This window comes from Saccopteryx leptura, chromosome 3 (genome assembly GCF_036850995.1).
Source record: "Saccopteryx leptura isolate mSacLep1 chromosome 3, mSacLep1_pri_phased_curated, whole genome shotgun sequence".
Lineage (NCBI taxonomy): Eukaryota > Metazoa > Chordata > Mammalia > Chiroptera > Emballonuridae > Saccopteryx > Saccopteryx leptura.
Genome location: NC_089505.1, coordinates 228,028,504 through 228,043,371, shown reverse-complemented (window position 1 = coordinate 228,043,371; position 14,868 = coordinate 228,028,504). Strand labels below are relative to the sequence as shown.

Sequence of the window (14,868 nt, the reverse complement as noted above, 5' to 3'; positions counted from 1 at the left end):
TTCAAGGTATTGGGGGGAGGCCTGACCAGGTGGTGGCGCAGTGGATAGAGCATCAGACTGGAATGTGGAGGACCCAAGTTCAAAACCCTGAGGTGACAGGCTTGAGTGTGGGCTCGCCAGCTTGAGTGCAGGGTCGCTGGCCTGAGCATAGGATCATAGACATGACCCCATGGTTGCTAACTTGAGCCCAAAGGTCACCGGCTTGAGCCAAGGTCGCTGTAGCCCCTCGGTCAAGGCACATACGAGAAAGCAATCAGTGAACAACTAAGGTGTTGCAACGAAGAATTGATTCTTCTCATCTCTCTCCCTTCCTGTCTGTCTGTCCCTACCTGTCCCTCTCTCTGACTCTCTCTCTGTCTCCCCCCCCCAAAAAATATATATATATTTTGAGGGGGTTGTCTTTCATTAGCAGCATTTTAATTATGATTTGTCTTGGTGTGGATTTCTTTGGCTAATTCCATTCGGGGGTTGCTCAGCTTCTTGAATCTGTAGGTTTATGTCTTTTGTCAAATTTGGTAAATTTTCATCTATTATTACTTTAAATACTTTTTTCAGTCCCATACTTTCTCCTCTCTTGTCAAACTCTGATGACACAAATGCCACGGGTCCCATAAACTCTGGTTTTGGTTTTGGTTTTTTTAACAGCTCATAGATCTACAAAGTGTTGTTCATTTCATTTTTTGTTTTGTTTTGTTTTTTCCTCTCTGTTGTTCAGATTGGGTCATTTATATTGTTCCATCTTCTGGGTCACTGATTCTTCCCTGCTATATCTGATTCTTCCCTGTTATATCTATCCTGCTGTTGAGCCCATTTGGTGAGTTTTTAATTTTAGTTATGTTTTTCAGTTCTAAAGTTTCTTTTTTTCTTCTTTTTTAAGATTTTATTTCTTGATTTTAGGGGTGGGGGAAAGAAGCAGGAAGCACCAACTTATAGTTATTACTTCTCGTATGTGTCTTGACTGGGCAAGTCTGAGGTTTTGAACTGGTGACCTCAGTGATCCAGATCAATGCTGTTATCCACTGTGCCACCACAGGTCAGGCTAAAGTTTCTATTTGGTTCTTTATATCTGATGTCTTTGTTGAGACTTTTTTTTCTAAGTGTGTTAGTAATTGTTTATCAAAGCCTTTTTTTTTAATGATAGCTGCAATGATAATTTTCTACTGTTGCTGCAACAAGTTTCCACAAGTTTAGTAGCTATGACAACTAATTGAGTTCTGTGGGTCTGAAGTCTGAAGCCATGTCACTGGGGTGAGCCCAGGTGGCAGCAGAGCTGCAGTCTTGTTTGGGACTTTGGGAGAGAATCGTTTCCTTCTGTTTTCATTTTCTGGAGACTGCCCGCCATCCTCCTCCTTCAGAGCGCCTCTAAGCCTGATTCTGTTCTCACATCTTTCTGACTGCATTTCTGCCTCCCTCTCTCACTTTTTACATAGGGCCCACTCAGATCATCCAGGATAATTTTCTTATCTGCTAATTAGCAGCTTTAGCGATACCTCTGATCTTAATTCCCCCTTGGCTTTCAACATTACATATACATAGGTCCTGGGGATTAGGACTGGACATCTTTGGAAGGGCCCTTGTTCTGCCCTCAGCAGCTGCTTTAAAGTCCTTATCATTTAATTCCAACCTCTTTGTTATCTCAGTGTTGCTATCTACTGATTATCTCCTCTCACCCAAATTGAAATTTTTCTAGTTCTTTTGATTAACAAGCGATATATATATATAATATATATATATATATATTTTTTTTTTTTCCCCCCTGAAGTTGGAAACGGGGAGGCAATCTGACAGACTCCCGCATGCGCCCGACCAGGATCCACCTGGCACGCCCACCAGGGGGTGATGCTCTGCCCATCTGGGGCGTTGCTCTGCTGCAACCAGAGCCATTCTAGTGCCTGAGGCAGAGGCCATGGAGCCATCCTCAGCGCCCGGGCTAACTTTGCTCCAGTGGAGCCTTGGCTGCAGGAGGGGAAGAGAGAGACAGAGAGGAAGGAGAGGGGGAGGGGTGGAGAAGCAGATGGGCGCTTCTCCTTTGTGCCCTGGCCGGGAATTGAACCTTGGACTCCTGCATGCCAGGCTGATGCTCTACCACCGAGCCAACTGGCCAGGGCCACAAGTGATATTTTTTATTGTATCCTGGACAGTATGGGTATTGTGTAATGCCATTTTGGATCTTTAAATCTTCTGTTATAGCAGGCTTCCTCTGAGGCTAAGCCAGTGTGGGGAGGGAACGCCACTCCATTACTTACAGCTGGGGTGGGAACCCAGTTATCCACTTGGCCCCCACTGATAATAGCACTGGCTGGGAAGGGTAGGGGTGCCTCATTACTGATCCAGAGTAGCCTCCACTGACATCCTCTTTACTTCCACTGACACCCCCAGAGGGGGTGGGGAGCTTCTTAGCACCAGGAAAGAAGAAAAATCCCACTTTTCTGGCCCTGGCCGGTTGGCTCAGTGGTAGAGTGTCGGCCTGGCGTGCAGGAGTCTCAGGTTCGATTCCCAGCCAGAGCACACAGGAGAAGCGCCCATCTGCTTCTCCACCCCTCCCCCTCTCCTTCCTCTCTGTCTCTCTCTTCCCCTTCCGCAGCCAAGGCTCCATTGGAGTAAAGTTGGCCCGGGCGCTGAGGATGGCTCTGTGGTCTCTGCCTCAGGGGCTAGAATGGCTCTGGTTGCATCAGAGCAATGCCCCAGATGGGCAGAGCATCGCCCCCTGGTGGGCATGCCAGGTGGATCCTGGTTGGGCGCATGTGGGAGTCTGTCTGACTGCCTGCCTGTTTCCAACTTCAGAAAAACAAAAAAAAAATCCCACTTTTCTGAGTGCTCTTCTCAGGGGCATCTTATTGCAGTCAAGGGAAGTCTAGGCTCTGCACGTGGCCTATCACTAAGTCATTGAGGCTCACAGGAGCAGGAATTTCATTAAGTATTACTCCTCATCACCCTCAGTTTCCTCATGGTTTCTGTTTTAGGAGCAAATCCAGCCACAGACTTGAGAGGAGCAGGCTTCCTTGCCCTCCTGCATCTGCTGTACCTGGTGATGGACTCAAAGACCTTGCTCATGGCCCAGGAGATCCTCCGCCTATCTCGTCACCATATCCAGGTGGGGCTTTGGTGGGAGCTGGCAGAGGGCTATGGAGCTAAGACCTGGGCAGGACTCTTTTTACGGATAAATCTCTCTCATTGCTGAGAGCTCTCAGGACAGCTGAGGCAAACCAGGAGTGAACTTCCTCATCAGGGCTGGACTCTGAGCCCTGCCACTCATTAGCATGGGTCTCAAGCATTGCCTCAGTTCCCCAGAGCCTTGGTTTCCACATCCGTAAAATGGAAATCATAGAAAGTTCAGCCGGATAGTTGGGGAAATTAAATTATATAACGTACAAAAGCACTAGGCACAATTATGATGTTAGTGTTTCAGTTCACCACCCTCCAACTCCCTGAGTCTAAGGAGGAGCTAGCCTTTGTGTACCCAGAGAAGGTTTGCCTCCAAGGGTCAGGCAATACACGGGTTTACAGATAGGATATAGTAGCTTCTGTGGCCCTCAGTCTACTCTTTGGGTTGGGTTTAATGGTTTTCCCAGTTAGTAAAAGTAGTAGTCCTTCTATTTTAGAAAACAAATTTGACCTGTTTCTTGCCATTCGTCTATCCCAGATTTGTGGACCTGGAATTCCTTCACTAAACAAATATTTTCTCAGCATCCTCTGTGCTAATTATTCTTGATGCTTGAGATGACATCAGTGAGAAAAACAGACCACAATCCTTCTAGCAGAGAAGATAAGACAGTAAGCATAATACAGACATCACACTGGGGAACAAAATTTCTGTTGCATCCACAAAGACGCTTGTTCTTACCTAATTCGAGTGTGCTGATCTCAAATCTGACATTAGTTTTTCTCTGTAAGCTACAGTTTTTTTACAATTCAAGATTTTAGGTTTTCATCTTATTGTAAAATTTTCAACATTTAGTTTAACAAATGAAGTAAAATGTCTTCTTGGGCATCATCTTTGTGAAAATATAATAATTTATATAATGCAGTAAATACACTAATACTCTAAAAGATATGATTGCATCAGAATTTGTCTACAATTTCAAAATAGAACATATTAAAACACTTATTTTAATCATAAAATTTGCACAAAACTTCTTTAAATTCTATTCAGGCAAAAATTTGCATTTGTAGCTCTTGCGTTGTGTACTTGTTGAGGACAATCTCGTTTGATGCTTCAGCAGTAGTTTGCTCATCACTAACAGCTCCAAGATTTTCGAGAAACTTATCAGGGTGACTGTTCAGGAAGTGAATCTTAATGCTCATGTTACATCCAATGTCGCAGAAAGCCAACAGCATCCTTCGAACCAGAAGTTCATAGTTTTCTGCTTTTTTGTTGCCAAGGAAGTTCTTTGTAACTGCCACAAAAGACTGTCATGCTGCTTTCTCCTCCTTATTCATCTTCCTGGCAAATTCTTCGTCACATATGAGGGTTCGAATTTGAGTTCCATCAAATACACCTGCTTTTATTTTCTCGAAAGACAAGGCAGGAAAAGCAGAAATAATATGTTGAAAGCATTTAGTTTCTGTATTCAAAGCCTGAACAAACTACTTCATTAAGCCAAGTTTGATGTGAAATGAGGGAAAAATGATCCTGTCTTGATTAACTACAGGATCATTCACAATATTTTGCATCCCTACTTCCAGAGCTTCATGTTTTGGCCACTCCTTCTGTGTCCAGTGTTTCTCCCAAGCTCAGCTGTCCCACAAACACAGAAAGCAAGGATACTTCGTGAAACCTCTCTGTTGCCTGACCAGGTGGTGGCGCAGTGGATAGAACGTCAGACTGGGATGCGGAGGACCCAGGTTCAAGACCCTGAAGTCATCAGCTTGAGCCCAAGGTCGCTGGCTCAAGCAAGGGGTTACTTGGTCTGCTGAAGGCCCACGGCCAAGGCACATATGAGAAAGCAATCAATGAACAACTAAGGTGTCGCAACAAAAAACTGATGATTGATGCTTCTCATCTCTCTGCATTCCTGTCTCTGTCTATCCCTCATTCTGATTCTCTGTCTCTGTAAAAAACAAAACAAACAAACAAACAAACCTCTCAGTTGTCCTAGCAGGAAATTTACCATTTTAAGATCCACACAAATGATCCAGTTATGCTCCTCATACTTCAGAAAGTCAAGGACAATTTTTTTATTTTTTTTGGTATTTTTCTGAAGTTGGAAACGGGGAGGTAGTCAGACAGACTCCCGCATGTGCCCAACCAGGATCCACCCGGCATGCCCACCAGGGGGCAATGCTCTACCCATCTGGGGTGTTGTTCTGTTGCAACCAGGGCCATTCTAGCACCTGAGGCAGAGGTCATGGAGCCATCCTCAGTGCCCAGGCCAACTTTACTCCAGTGGAGCCTTGGCTGCGGGAGGGGAAGAGAGAGACAGAGAGGAAGGAGAGGGGGAGGGGTGGAGAAGCAGATGGGCGCTTCTCCTGTTGTACCCTGGCTGAGAATCAAACCCGGGACTCCTGCACGCTCTACCACTGAGCCAACCGGCCAGGGCTCGAGGACAATTTTTATGTTATTATAATCTTCTCACAGATGAGCTGAATAACCAGTTGGAACCGCTGCATAAACATTACCATTGTGTAGAAGAACACATTTCAGACTCCGTTTAGAGCTGTCAAGAAATAGCCGCCATTCTGTTGGACTGTAAGTGGTAACACCTAGCTGGCTGAGAAGACTACTGATATCATGACAGTAAACAAAGTGTTTGTTTTGTATTCAGAAAAAAAGTCCATAAAAATTTGTTTACGCTTCCTGAATTGGGATACTTTAGCTGACCGGTGAAATACATTATTTTCTTGAAGCCTAGAGGCTAATAATTCAGCTGCTTTCTTTGATAGGCCCAAATCTCTTACTAAGTCATTCAATTCGGGTTGGCTAAACTGCTGAAGGGTTAATGACTGCTTGACATCAGAAGAAGACTCTTCAGATTCTACAACCATTTCCTCATGCATCTTATCAAAATACACTTGATCACCATGTTCACTTTCTTCATCCTTAGAAGAAATAAAACCATTGAAAACTGGAACCGGGAATGTCTCAGAGTGTGGGATAGGTCGTATTGCTGAAGGAATATTAGGATATGCGATCATATGCCGTTTTTTCTTGCTGATGCCCTTTGTATGGATCAGACAGAAATAACAGTCACTGCTGTGGTCCTTAGGTTCACGCCAAACCATGGGAATACCAAAAGGCATTCCTTTGTGTTTTCCTTTTGTCCAGTCACGAAGCATTTCCTCACGATTATGACGCACAATATGAGGAGTCCAATTCTTGTCTTGATCGCCAAGGGGAACTTGAAAATAGGCAATATATGCACGTGTCACAAATGATGAAATATTGCGCCTTTGACGTTGAAGTGTGTAACAGCCACATGTATAACAGAAGGTGTCAGGACTATTCTTATATTTACGTCTACTCGAAGAAGCCATGATTCAATCTTAAGACAAAATAAGAGGGTGTTTTTATCAGATAATTTTTTACATTTAAATACTACAATTATGTAAAAGTGATGTTTGTAAAACATTAATTGCCTTGTGGTTATGTTCAATCCAAGAGTTGTGGCCCTTTAACTCCAATTTAAAAACCAATACATGTCATTAACTGTAACAAAAATTAATTAAAATTGCATAAAAACTAGAGCATGCACCAAAAAACATTTCAGATTTGGAATCAGCGATGCAGAAATATATAGAAACAGTTCTAAAACCGCATGCAACAGAAAATGAAAAAAAAATTGTTCCCCAGTGTTATAGGATGTGTTAGAAGATGAGTGCTGAGGAAAAAGCACCAGTAGGAGCCCTGGCCCGTTGGCTCAGTGGTAGAGTGTCAGCCTGGCGTGCAGGAGTCCTGGGTTCAATTCCCGGCCAGGGCACACAGGAGAAGTGCCCATCTGCTTCTCCACCCCTCCCCCCCTCCTTCCTCTCTGTCTCTCTCTTCCCCTCCTGCAGCCGAGGCTCCATTGGAGCAGAGTTGGCCCGGGCGCTGAGGATGGCTCTGGCCTCTGCCTCAGGCGCTAGAATGGCTCTGATTGTGGCAGAGCAACGCCCCAAGATGGGCAGAGCATCGCCCCATGGTGGGAATGCCAGGTGGATCCCGGTCGGGTGCAAGTGGGAGTCTGTCTGACTGCCTCCCCGTTTCCAACTTCAGAAAAATACAAAAAAAATTTAAAAAGCACCAGTAGGATAAGGTTTGGGGAGTGGGTTCTAGAGTTGTATCAGGTGGTCAAGGTTGCCCTCCCAAGAGGGCAAGACTTAAACTCAGCCTTGAAGAGGTGAGGCTGTTAGCCAAGCTGGATCTGGGGGAACAGCACTGAACATGGAGGGAGCAGCTATGGCAGTGGTCCCCAACCCCTGGGCCGTGGGCCGGTACCCGTCCATGGGCCATTTGGTACCAGTCCTCAGAGAAAAAATAAATAACTTACATTATTTCCGTTTTATTTAAGTCTGAACGATGTTTTATTTTTTTAAAATGACCAGAGTCCCTCTGTTAAATTCATCTAAGACTCACTCTTGATGCTTGTCTCGTAAGTTCAACAATTATATTTAAAAATACCACAGTTTTTACGCCAGTCGCATAATTTTATTTTGTGCATTTATCCGTCCCACCCTAAAGGCCGGTCCATGAAAATATTTTCTGACATTAAACCAGTCTGTGGCCCAAAAAAGGTTGAGGACCACTGAGCTATGGCACTGGGTCCAGGAGAGTGTGTGCAACACAGGGGGGAATAGCACGGCAGCAGCTGGAGCAGAGGATGGGAGGGCAGTGGGGAAGGAGATCAGAGGGTAACAGACCAGATGGCACAGTGCCTGGTAGGTATAAAGATGTTTGATTTTACTCTGAGTAAAATGAGGATTTTCAGCAGCCTGGTGTACATGATCCAACTTGAAAGTTTTCAGTGGATCCTATAAGCTGCCAAGTTGGGACTAGTCTAGAGCAGTGATTTTCAACTGATGGGCCGTAAGAATTTTTTAAAACATGCAATACCTGACTATTTAGATTTGGAGGCACTGACCTCTTTTCCCTTATGTTGTCAAGTAAAAAAATGGCAACAGGCCCTGGCTGGTTTGCTCAGTGGATAGAGCATCAGCCCACCATGTGGACATCCTGGGTTCGGTCCCCAGTCGGGTCACACAGGAGAAGCAACTGTCTGCTTCTCCCCGCCTCCCTCCCCCTTCTCTCTCTCTTCCCCTCCCACAGCCAGTGGCTCCGTTGGTTCAAGCATCTGCCCCAGGCAGTGAGGATAGCTCTGCTGATTTGAACATTGGCTGTGGAGGGGGGGGGCTGGTTGATACGGGTCGCAGCACATGCAGAAGTCTGTTTCTCTACCTCCCCTCCTCTTACTTAAAAAATAAAATGACAGCAGCTGGTGTGAAGGAATCAAAATTATACCTGTTTTTTTCCACAGAATTTTAGTAACTAGTTTATGTGTGGTATGAGGTGAGAAAGGTTGAAAATTGCTGTCCTAGGGTTTTCTAATCAAGTTAGAGATGGTAGTGGTTTGGAGCAGGGTATTCTCAGAGGAAGTGGTGTGATATGGTCACATACCAGATGTAGACTCTCGAGCCTATGGGTTTTTCTGATGGATTGGACATGGTTGTAACAAAAAGAGAGGAGTCAATGGTGATGTTTAGTGTGAGCATCTGGAGAGATAGAATGGCCGTCAACTGTAATGGAAAAGTAAGAGCACGCTGGAGGGCCAGTTTGCCATATAAACTTTAGATTGCGGTGTTGCATTCTCGGTAAGAATACCACAGAGGTGGTGTGCCCTCCTCCTTGTGTCATATCAGGAGCACATTATGTCAACATGCCTTACTACTGGTGAGGCTCCCCTTGATCATGTGGTTAAGGTGACATCTGCTGTAAAGTTACTATTTCTCCCTTTGTCATTAATAACTACGTTGAGGAAGATACTTTGAGACTGTGCAAATATGCTGTTTCTCCTCAAATTGTTCTAGTGGTGATTTTCTGTTTCCTTCATTCCTCCCACATTTTGTAAGAAATAATTGTGTTCTTCTGCCCTGGCCGGTTGGCTCAGCGGTAGAGCGTCGGCCTAGCGTGCGGAGGACCCGGGTTCGATTCCCGGCCAGGGCACACAGGAGAAGCGCCCATATGCTTCTCCACCCCTCCGCCGCGCCTTCCTCTCTGTCTCTCTCTTCCCCTCCCGCAGCCAAGGCTCCACTGGAGCAAAGATGGCCCGGGCGCTGGGGATGGCTCCTTTGCCTCTGCCCCAGGCGCTAGAGTGGCTCTGGTCGCAACATGGCGACACCCAGGATGGGCAGAGCATCGCCCCCTGGTGGGCAGAGCGTCGCCCCTGGTGGGCGTGCCGGGTGGATCCCAGTCGGGCGCATGCAGGAGTCTGTCTGACTGTCTCTCCTGTTTCCAGCTTCAGAAAAATGCAAAAAAAAAAAAAAGAAATAATTGTGTTCTTCTATTTATTCAGTTACTTTTTATATCACTGTGGACTCATGGATGTATATTTTAGTTTATTAGTTAAAAGCCAACATTATCATTAATTTTGTTGCTCAAATTGTTCCATCTTTGGCCATTTTAAGAGTTCTTTCAGGGTGGCACCTGTGCCCTTTCAACATGCCCTATCCTTCTTTGAGAACTTTTACTTTCTAGACACTAAAAGATGATCCAGTTTCATCTTGTATTTTCCCTGAATAAGTGCAAGCCCTGGAGGCAACCCTTTCTCCAAGGGTTCTTGTTCCTTTAATCAGAGAATGATACTTAGAAACCAGGACCTGAGCACTCGGCCTTCTCACTGCTCTTCAATCACATGCTTCTAGGCCGTCTCAGTGGACAGAGATTGTTCTGTGTGTGTGTCACTGGTTCACCCCGGCTCTGACGGGAGAGGTCTTCAGTTGCCCTTCACACTAACAGGAAGCTGGCATGTGCTGCCTGGTGGAGAGGAGCCTGGGAGCTGTTGGCTGAGGTCAGGCGGCAGCATTTTAATCAGATCATTGCATCCAGAAGGCTCAAGTTAGGCCTACGCTGCAGAACATGTCAGCCATAGTACACCTTAATTTTCAGGACCTCAGTTTTTTCCTTTGTAACATGTGAACATAATTCCAACCCTATGAAATGACTCTAGGTTGAAGGTAAGCTATATATGTAAAGTGCCAAGAACACTAGTCATTGAGTGTTAGCTATCAAAGTTAGTTTTGATTTCCATGACTAAAAATACATTTTTATATCTTATGTGTAATACATACATAAATATATCTTATGTTTTTTAAATCAAATACATATCTGTTTGAGTACTGAGTGAACACACAGACACAACCATTAAAACAAATAACCCTGCAGTTCCTGTCACCCGGGCAGTTTTTCATTTCTAATGTTTACTGTATATCTGTGTCTTTTGGGGAAAACACTCATTAAATTATAAGGCTTCACATGTGCCTGTGTATTCTGGGAAATGCTGAAGGAGGCAGGAGTGGGACTTCATGAGTGTCCGATCTTGAGACAGATCAGGACCCGGCCAGCTGAGAATGTGGGTGTATTCCGTGGCCATCGTGTTTCAGAGAGGTGACGTCTGGGTCAGGTTTGAGAACTGCACACTTGGCTTACAGAACAGTGCGGTCTCTTGCTTTGTTACTGCGGAGTTCCAGGGGCTGAGGAGTACCTCGGCAGTTGCTGGTCTGGCCCTCGTTTTAGAGGTAGGGGAATGGAGACCCAGGGGAGAAATGGCTCTCCCGAGGTCCCACAGCTAACGCTTTCAAATCCTCTCTATTCTCAGTTTCTCCCTCCTTGTGATTTAGAAAGATGTGTAAGAGCTCCCTACAGAAATAGGGAAGCCAGGGCAGAGGTTTATTGCCGGCTCAGAATCTCTCATCTGTCCACAAGGACGGCCTTGGATGAGGAGAGGTCATGAACCACGCAAACACCCACGGGGGAGCGTCCCAGGCGGAGGGACAGCAGATAAGAGAGGAAGCTCTGGGTACTTGATCTTCACGGACCCGCCTGACCACTTTGACCAATCTGCTACTTATCCTTTGCTTGCTAGCCTTTGTGGAATGTACTGGGACTTACCTTTATTCCACAATATGCAAGTGAGAACATTTGAAGGAACAGTGGTTTAATAAAATAAGAGGACTGACCTAGGCGGCAGGAAGCTGGGTGCTAGTTCCATCTGCAGTATTATTGTTTCGCTGTGATTTGAAGCAAGTCTCTGAACCTCTCTGAGCCTCAATTTGCTCTTTTAGGAAATAAGGGATTTGGCCTAAGTACCGTATTTCCCCATGTGTAAAACGCACATTTTTGGGGGAAATTTGGGGTCTAAAAACTGGGTGCATCTTATACAGTGGTTGTAGATGTTTTTACTTCAATTTCCCGCTTTTCTGCGCTTGTTTTTGTGCTAATTGTTGAAGACAGTGATTCGTCATCAGACACAGATGAGGACAAGCTAATAGATAGAAGTTTTGACAGTGATGAGGAGTTGTATGAATTTTATGATGAATAAAACTTGAGTTCAATGACTTTATATAATTTTTTTTTTCAAATTTCAGGCTCCAAAATTAAGGTGCATCTTATACATGGGGAAATATGGTAATTCTAAGATTCCTCTCCAGCTTTTTAAAAATTATAATTTCTTGAACTATTAGTAATACCAAGGTTTTAAAGTAAAACTTGATCTCAAGAGCTTATGAATCTTTTTCTTTTTTTTTTTGGTATTTTTCTGAAATGAGAAGCAGGGAGGCGCCTGACCAGGATCCACCTGGCACGCCCACCAGGAGGCGATGCTCTGCCCATCTGGGGTGTTGCTTCATTGCAGCTGGAGCCATTCTAGCGCCTGAGACGGAGGCCATGGAGTCATCCTCAGCGCCTGGGCCAACTTTGCTCCAATGGAGCCTTGACTGCGGGAGGGGAAGAGAGAGACAGAGAGGAAGGAGAGGGGGAGGGGTGGAGAAGCAGATGGGCGCTTCTCCTGTGTGCCCTGGCCAGGAATCGAACCCGGGACTTCCACACACCAGGCCGTCCCTCTACCACTGAGCCAACCAGCCAGGGCGAGCTTATGAATCTTGAAAACAGAGTTCCTGGAGGCACGTGTGAGATCAGAGCAGCAGCCAGGGGTGCAGTCCCCAGCAGCAGGCCTAGTCCTCTTCCCCGGAGACTGAAGTCTCAGGTTGGGGTGCAGCCCGCTACAGGGGAATTGAGCAAAGCCTAAAATGCTAGGGTGCCCCAGGGCCCCCATGAGTCTGGGCAGTGTGGAAGGGCTTAGCCCATGCCATCCTGAGAGGGAGCACTGCAGCGGCCACACTGGGATGCAGCCACGTTGAACTAGCCGCGGGCATGCAAGGAAGCACCTTATCGTGGTACTTACTCACACAACGATGTGTATAGCCTTCCTGCAGTCTCCATCCATTAGTTCATTCCATCACATGACAAGTCTGCGAAGAGGTAGGGCAGAGATAATCGTTTTAAATCTCCTTTTCACAGGGAAGGAATATGAGGACCAGAGAAGTAAAGTATTTCTGAACAAAGCTGGGCCTGGGACCCGCATTTCCTGACTGCTAACGGTCGGGCCTCTTGCAGCAGTGGTTCTCAGCCGGCAACACACTCCAGAGGCACCTGGGGCTGGGTGCCAATGCCCAGGACCCTTCCCAGAACTACTGAATGGGACTCTCCAGGGGTGGGGCCATGTCCGTGTAGCTACCAAAGACTACCTGGTCTTCCTCTTCAGTATTCAGAGGTGTTTTAAGCCCAAACGTGAGGCATAGAGAAGTGAAATTTTAAATGGCAACTCAAAAATGTCCAGGTCTGGTTTCCTCTGCTGTCAGTCAGTTCCCTAAACACAGCCTCAGCATAGTATGTTAGCTCAAAGGGACACTTTTCAGATTCCAGAGAACTGTTGAAGGAAAGGGGACATTTAGATCTGAATTAGTTTTTCGCTGCCTTTTTTTCTTTTAATTTTTATTTATTTATTCATTTTAGGGGGGGGGAGAGAGAGAAAGAGAGAGAGAGAGAAGGGGGAGGAGCAGGAAGCATCAACTCCCATATGTGCCTTGACCAGGCAAGCCAGGGTTTTGAACCGGCAACCTCAGTGTTTCCAGGTTGACGCTTTATCCACTGCACCACCACAGGTCAGGCTTCGCTGCTTTTTAATTATAGGCTTCAAAAGAATGTTTCTGTGAATAAACACCAGGTTTAAGTCTTCTGTTAATTATGTTGCTACCATATTCTTGTTCCCATATTTATTTTTAGACTGAAAAAGGGAAGGGGGTGATATTATGCAGGTATTATGATAATTAAATAGACAGTACATGAAGGTAAAATGCAGTGCTGCTGACCTCAGCCACACACATTGAGGCAAAAAATAATAATTATGAACATTTGTTAGCACCTACTTAAGCTGGTGCTGTGCTTAATATTTTGCATATGTGATGTAAATTAGAGCAACTCCTTAGAGCAGAGGTCCCCAAACTTTCTACACAGGGGGCTAGTTCACAGTCCCTCAGACTGTTGGAAAGCCGCCACATACAGTGCTCCTCTCACTGACCACCAATGAAAGAGGTGCCCCTTCCAGAAGTGCGGTGGGGGGCTGGATAAATGGCCTCAGGGGCCGCATGCAGCCCGCGGGCCATAGTTTGGGGACGCCTGCCTTAGAGGAACTGTAAGATAGCTTGTGGGTTAGTAGAAAATGTAAACCATAGATAATTAAACCTATCTCGTAGAATTTTTGTAATGTTTAGTGTCTTGACTCCACCCAGCATGGCACTTGTGCAGGAGTCCCTGGAATCCCCACGTTCTGTGAGTCACAGGGAGGACTCTCAGGGCTTGGCTGGCAGGTAGTTGTACTCAGCTATGACCTAGTACAGCCAGAGGGAAGAAGTGCATGGGACAGAATCCATAGGAAACCAGGTGCAAGCTTCCAAGAGTCTCTTCCCAGTGGAATCACACAGGACATACTTAATTCCTCCAGCATCGGATTGTCCAGCAAATGGAATGGTGCCAAGCAGGGGAGCTCATTGTAGCTAAGGTTTTTACTGGGGGCTGGTCATGCAGGCCCCATCTGTCTAGCACACACCAGGATTCCAGAATCATAGAGGGAAAGCAGGTATTGCGCATACACCATATTATTTGCACAAAGAGTTTTGCCTGACTTGTTATGGCACAGTGGATAAAGCTTCGACCTGGAACGCTGAGGTTGCTGGTTCAAAACCCAGGGCTTGCCTGGTCAGTCACATATGGGAGTTGATGCTTCCTGCTCCTCCCCTTTTCTCTCTCTCTCTCTAAAATGAATAAATAAAATCTTTAAAAAAAAGAGTTTAGGCACAGCGAGTCCTCCTGAGAGAATGGTAGGAAACTAGAAATCCGAGTTCCCAGATGCTAGCCAAGGCTAGCCTTTGAAGCAGGCCTATCTAAGGACAGCAGTCTCAGGCCTGCAGTGTTAACTCAAAGTTTATTTCCTTTTTGATTTTGAGAGATAGGAAGCTGAGTCTCAGAGTTTGGGCGACCTTTCAAAGGACACAGCTAGCAGGTGGCAAGGCCAAGATCTGGATGGAATCCAGGTGTCATGGGAGACCCTGAAAAAAATTTTTGTGGAGCCTGAAGATCCTCTACAGTTCAGACAGTGCTGTCACATACAGCCTTCTGCAGTGACGGACATGTTCTAGATCTGCAGTGTCCACTACAGCAGCTAAGCTGTTGCTGTTGAGCACTTGAAATACTGCTAGGATGACTAAAGACATCCTTGAAATCTTACCTAATTGTCAATTAATTAATATTATTATTTTTGCAAGAGAGAGAGGGACAGACAGGGACAGACAGACAGGAAAGGAGACGAGAAGCATCAACTCATAGTTGTAGTACTTTAGTTG

At 45.7% G+C, this 14,868-nt stretch overlaps 1 protein-coding gene across 16 annotated transcripts in view; it reads left to right on the top strand.

Moving 5' to 3' along the window:
* ELMOD3 (ELMO domain containing 3) overlaps positions 1-14,868 on the top strand; it is a 35,504-nt gene that overhangs the window by 17,236 nt on the left and 3,400 nt on the right. For 15 of the 16 annotated variants that reach the window (XM_066377826.1, XM_066377820.1, XM_066377811.1 and 12 more), the window contains one exon: positions 2,964-3,094. In XM_066377826.1, the coding sequence (XP_066233923.1) occupies positions 2,964-3,094 (131 nt within the window). Of the gene's footprint in view, positions 1-2,963; positions 3,095-3,643; positions 3,816-14,868 lie in introns of those variants that run through there. The other variant, XM_066377825.1, reaches the window with a different exon arrangement.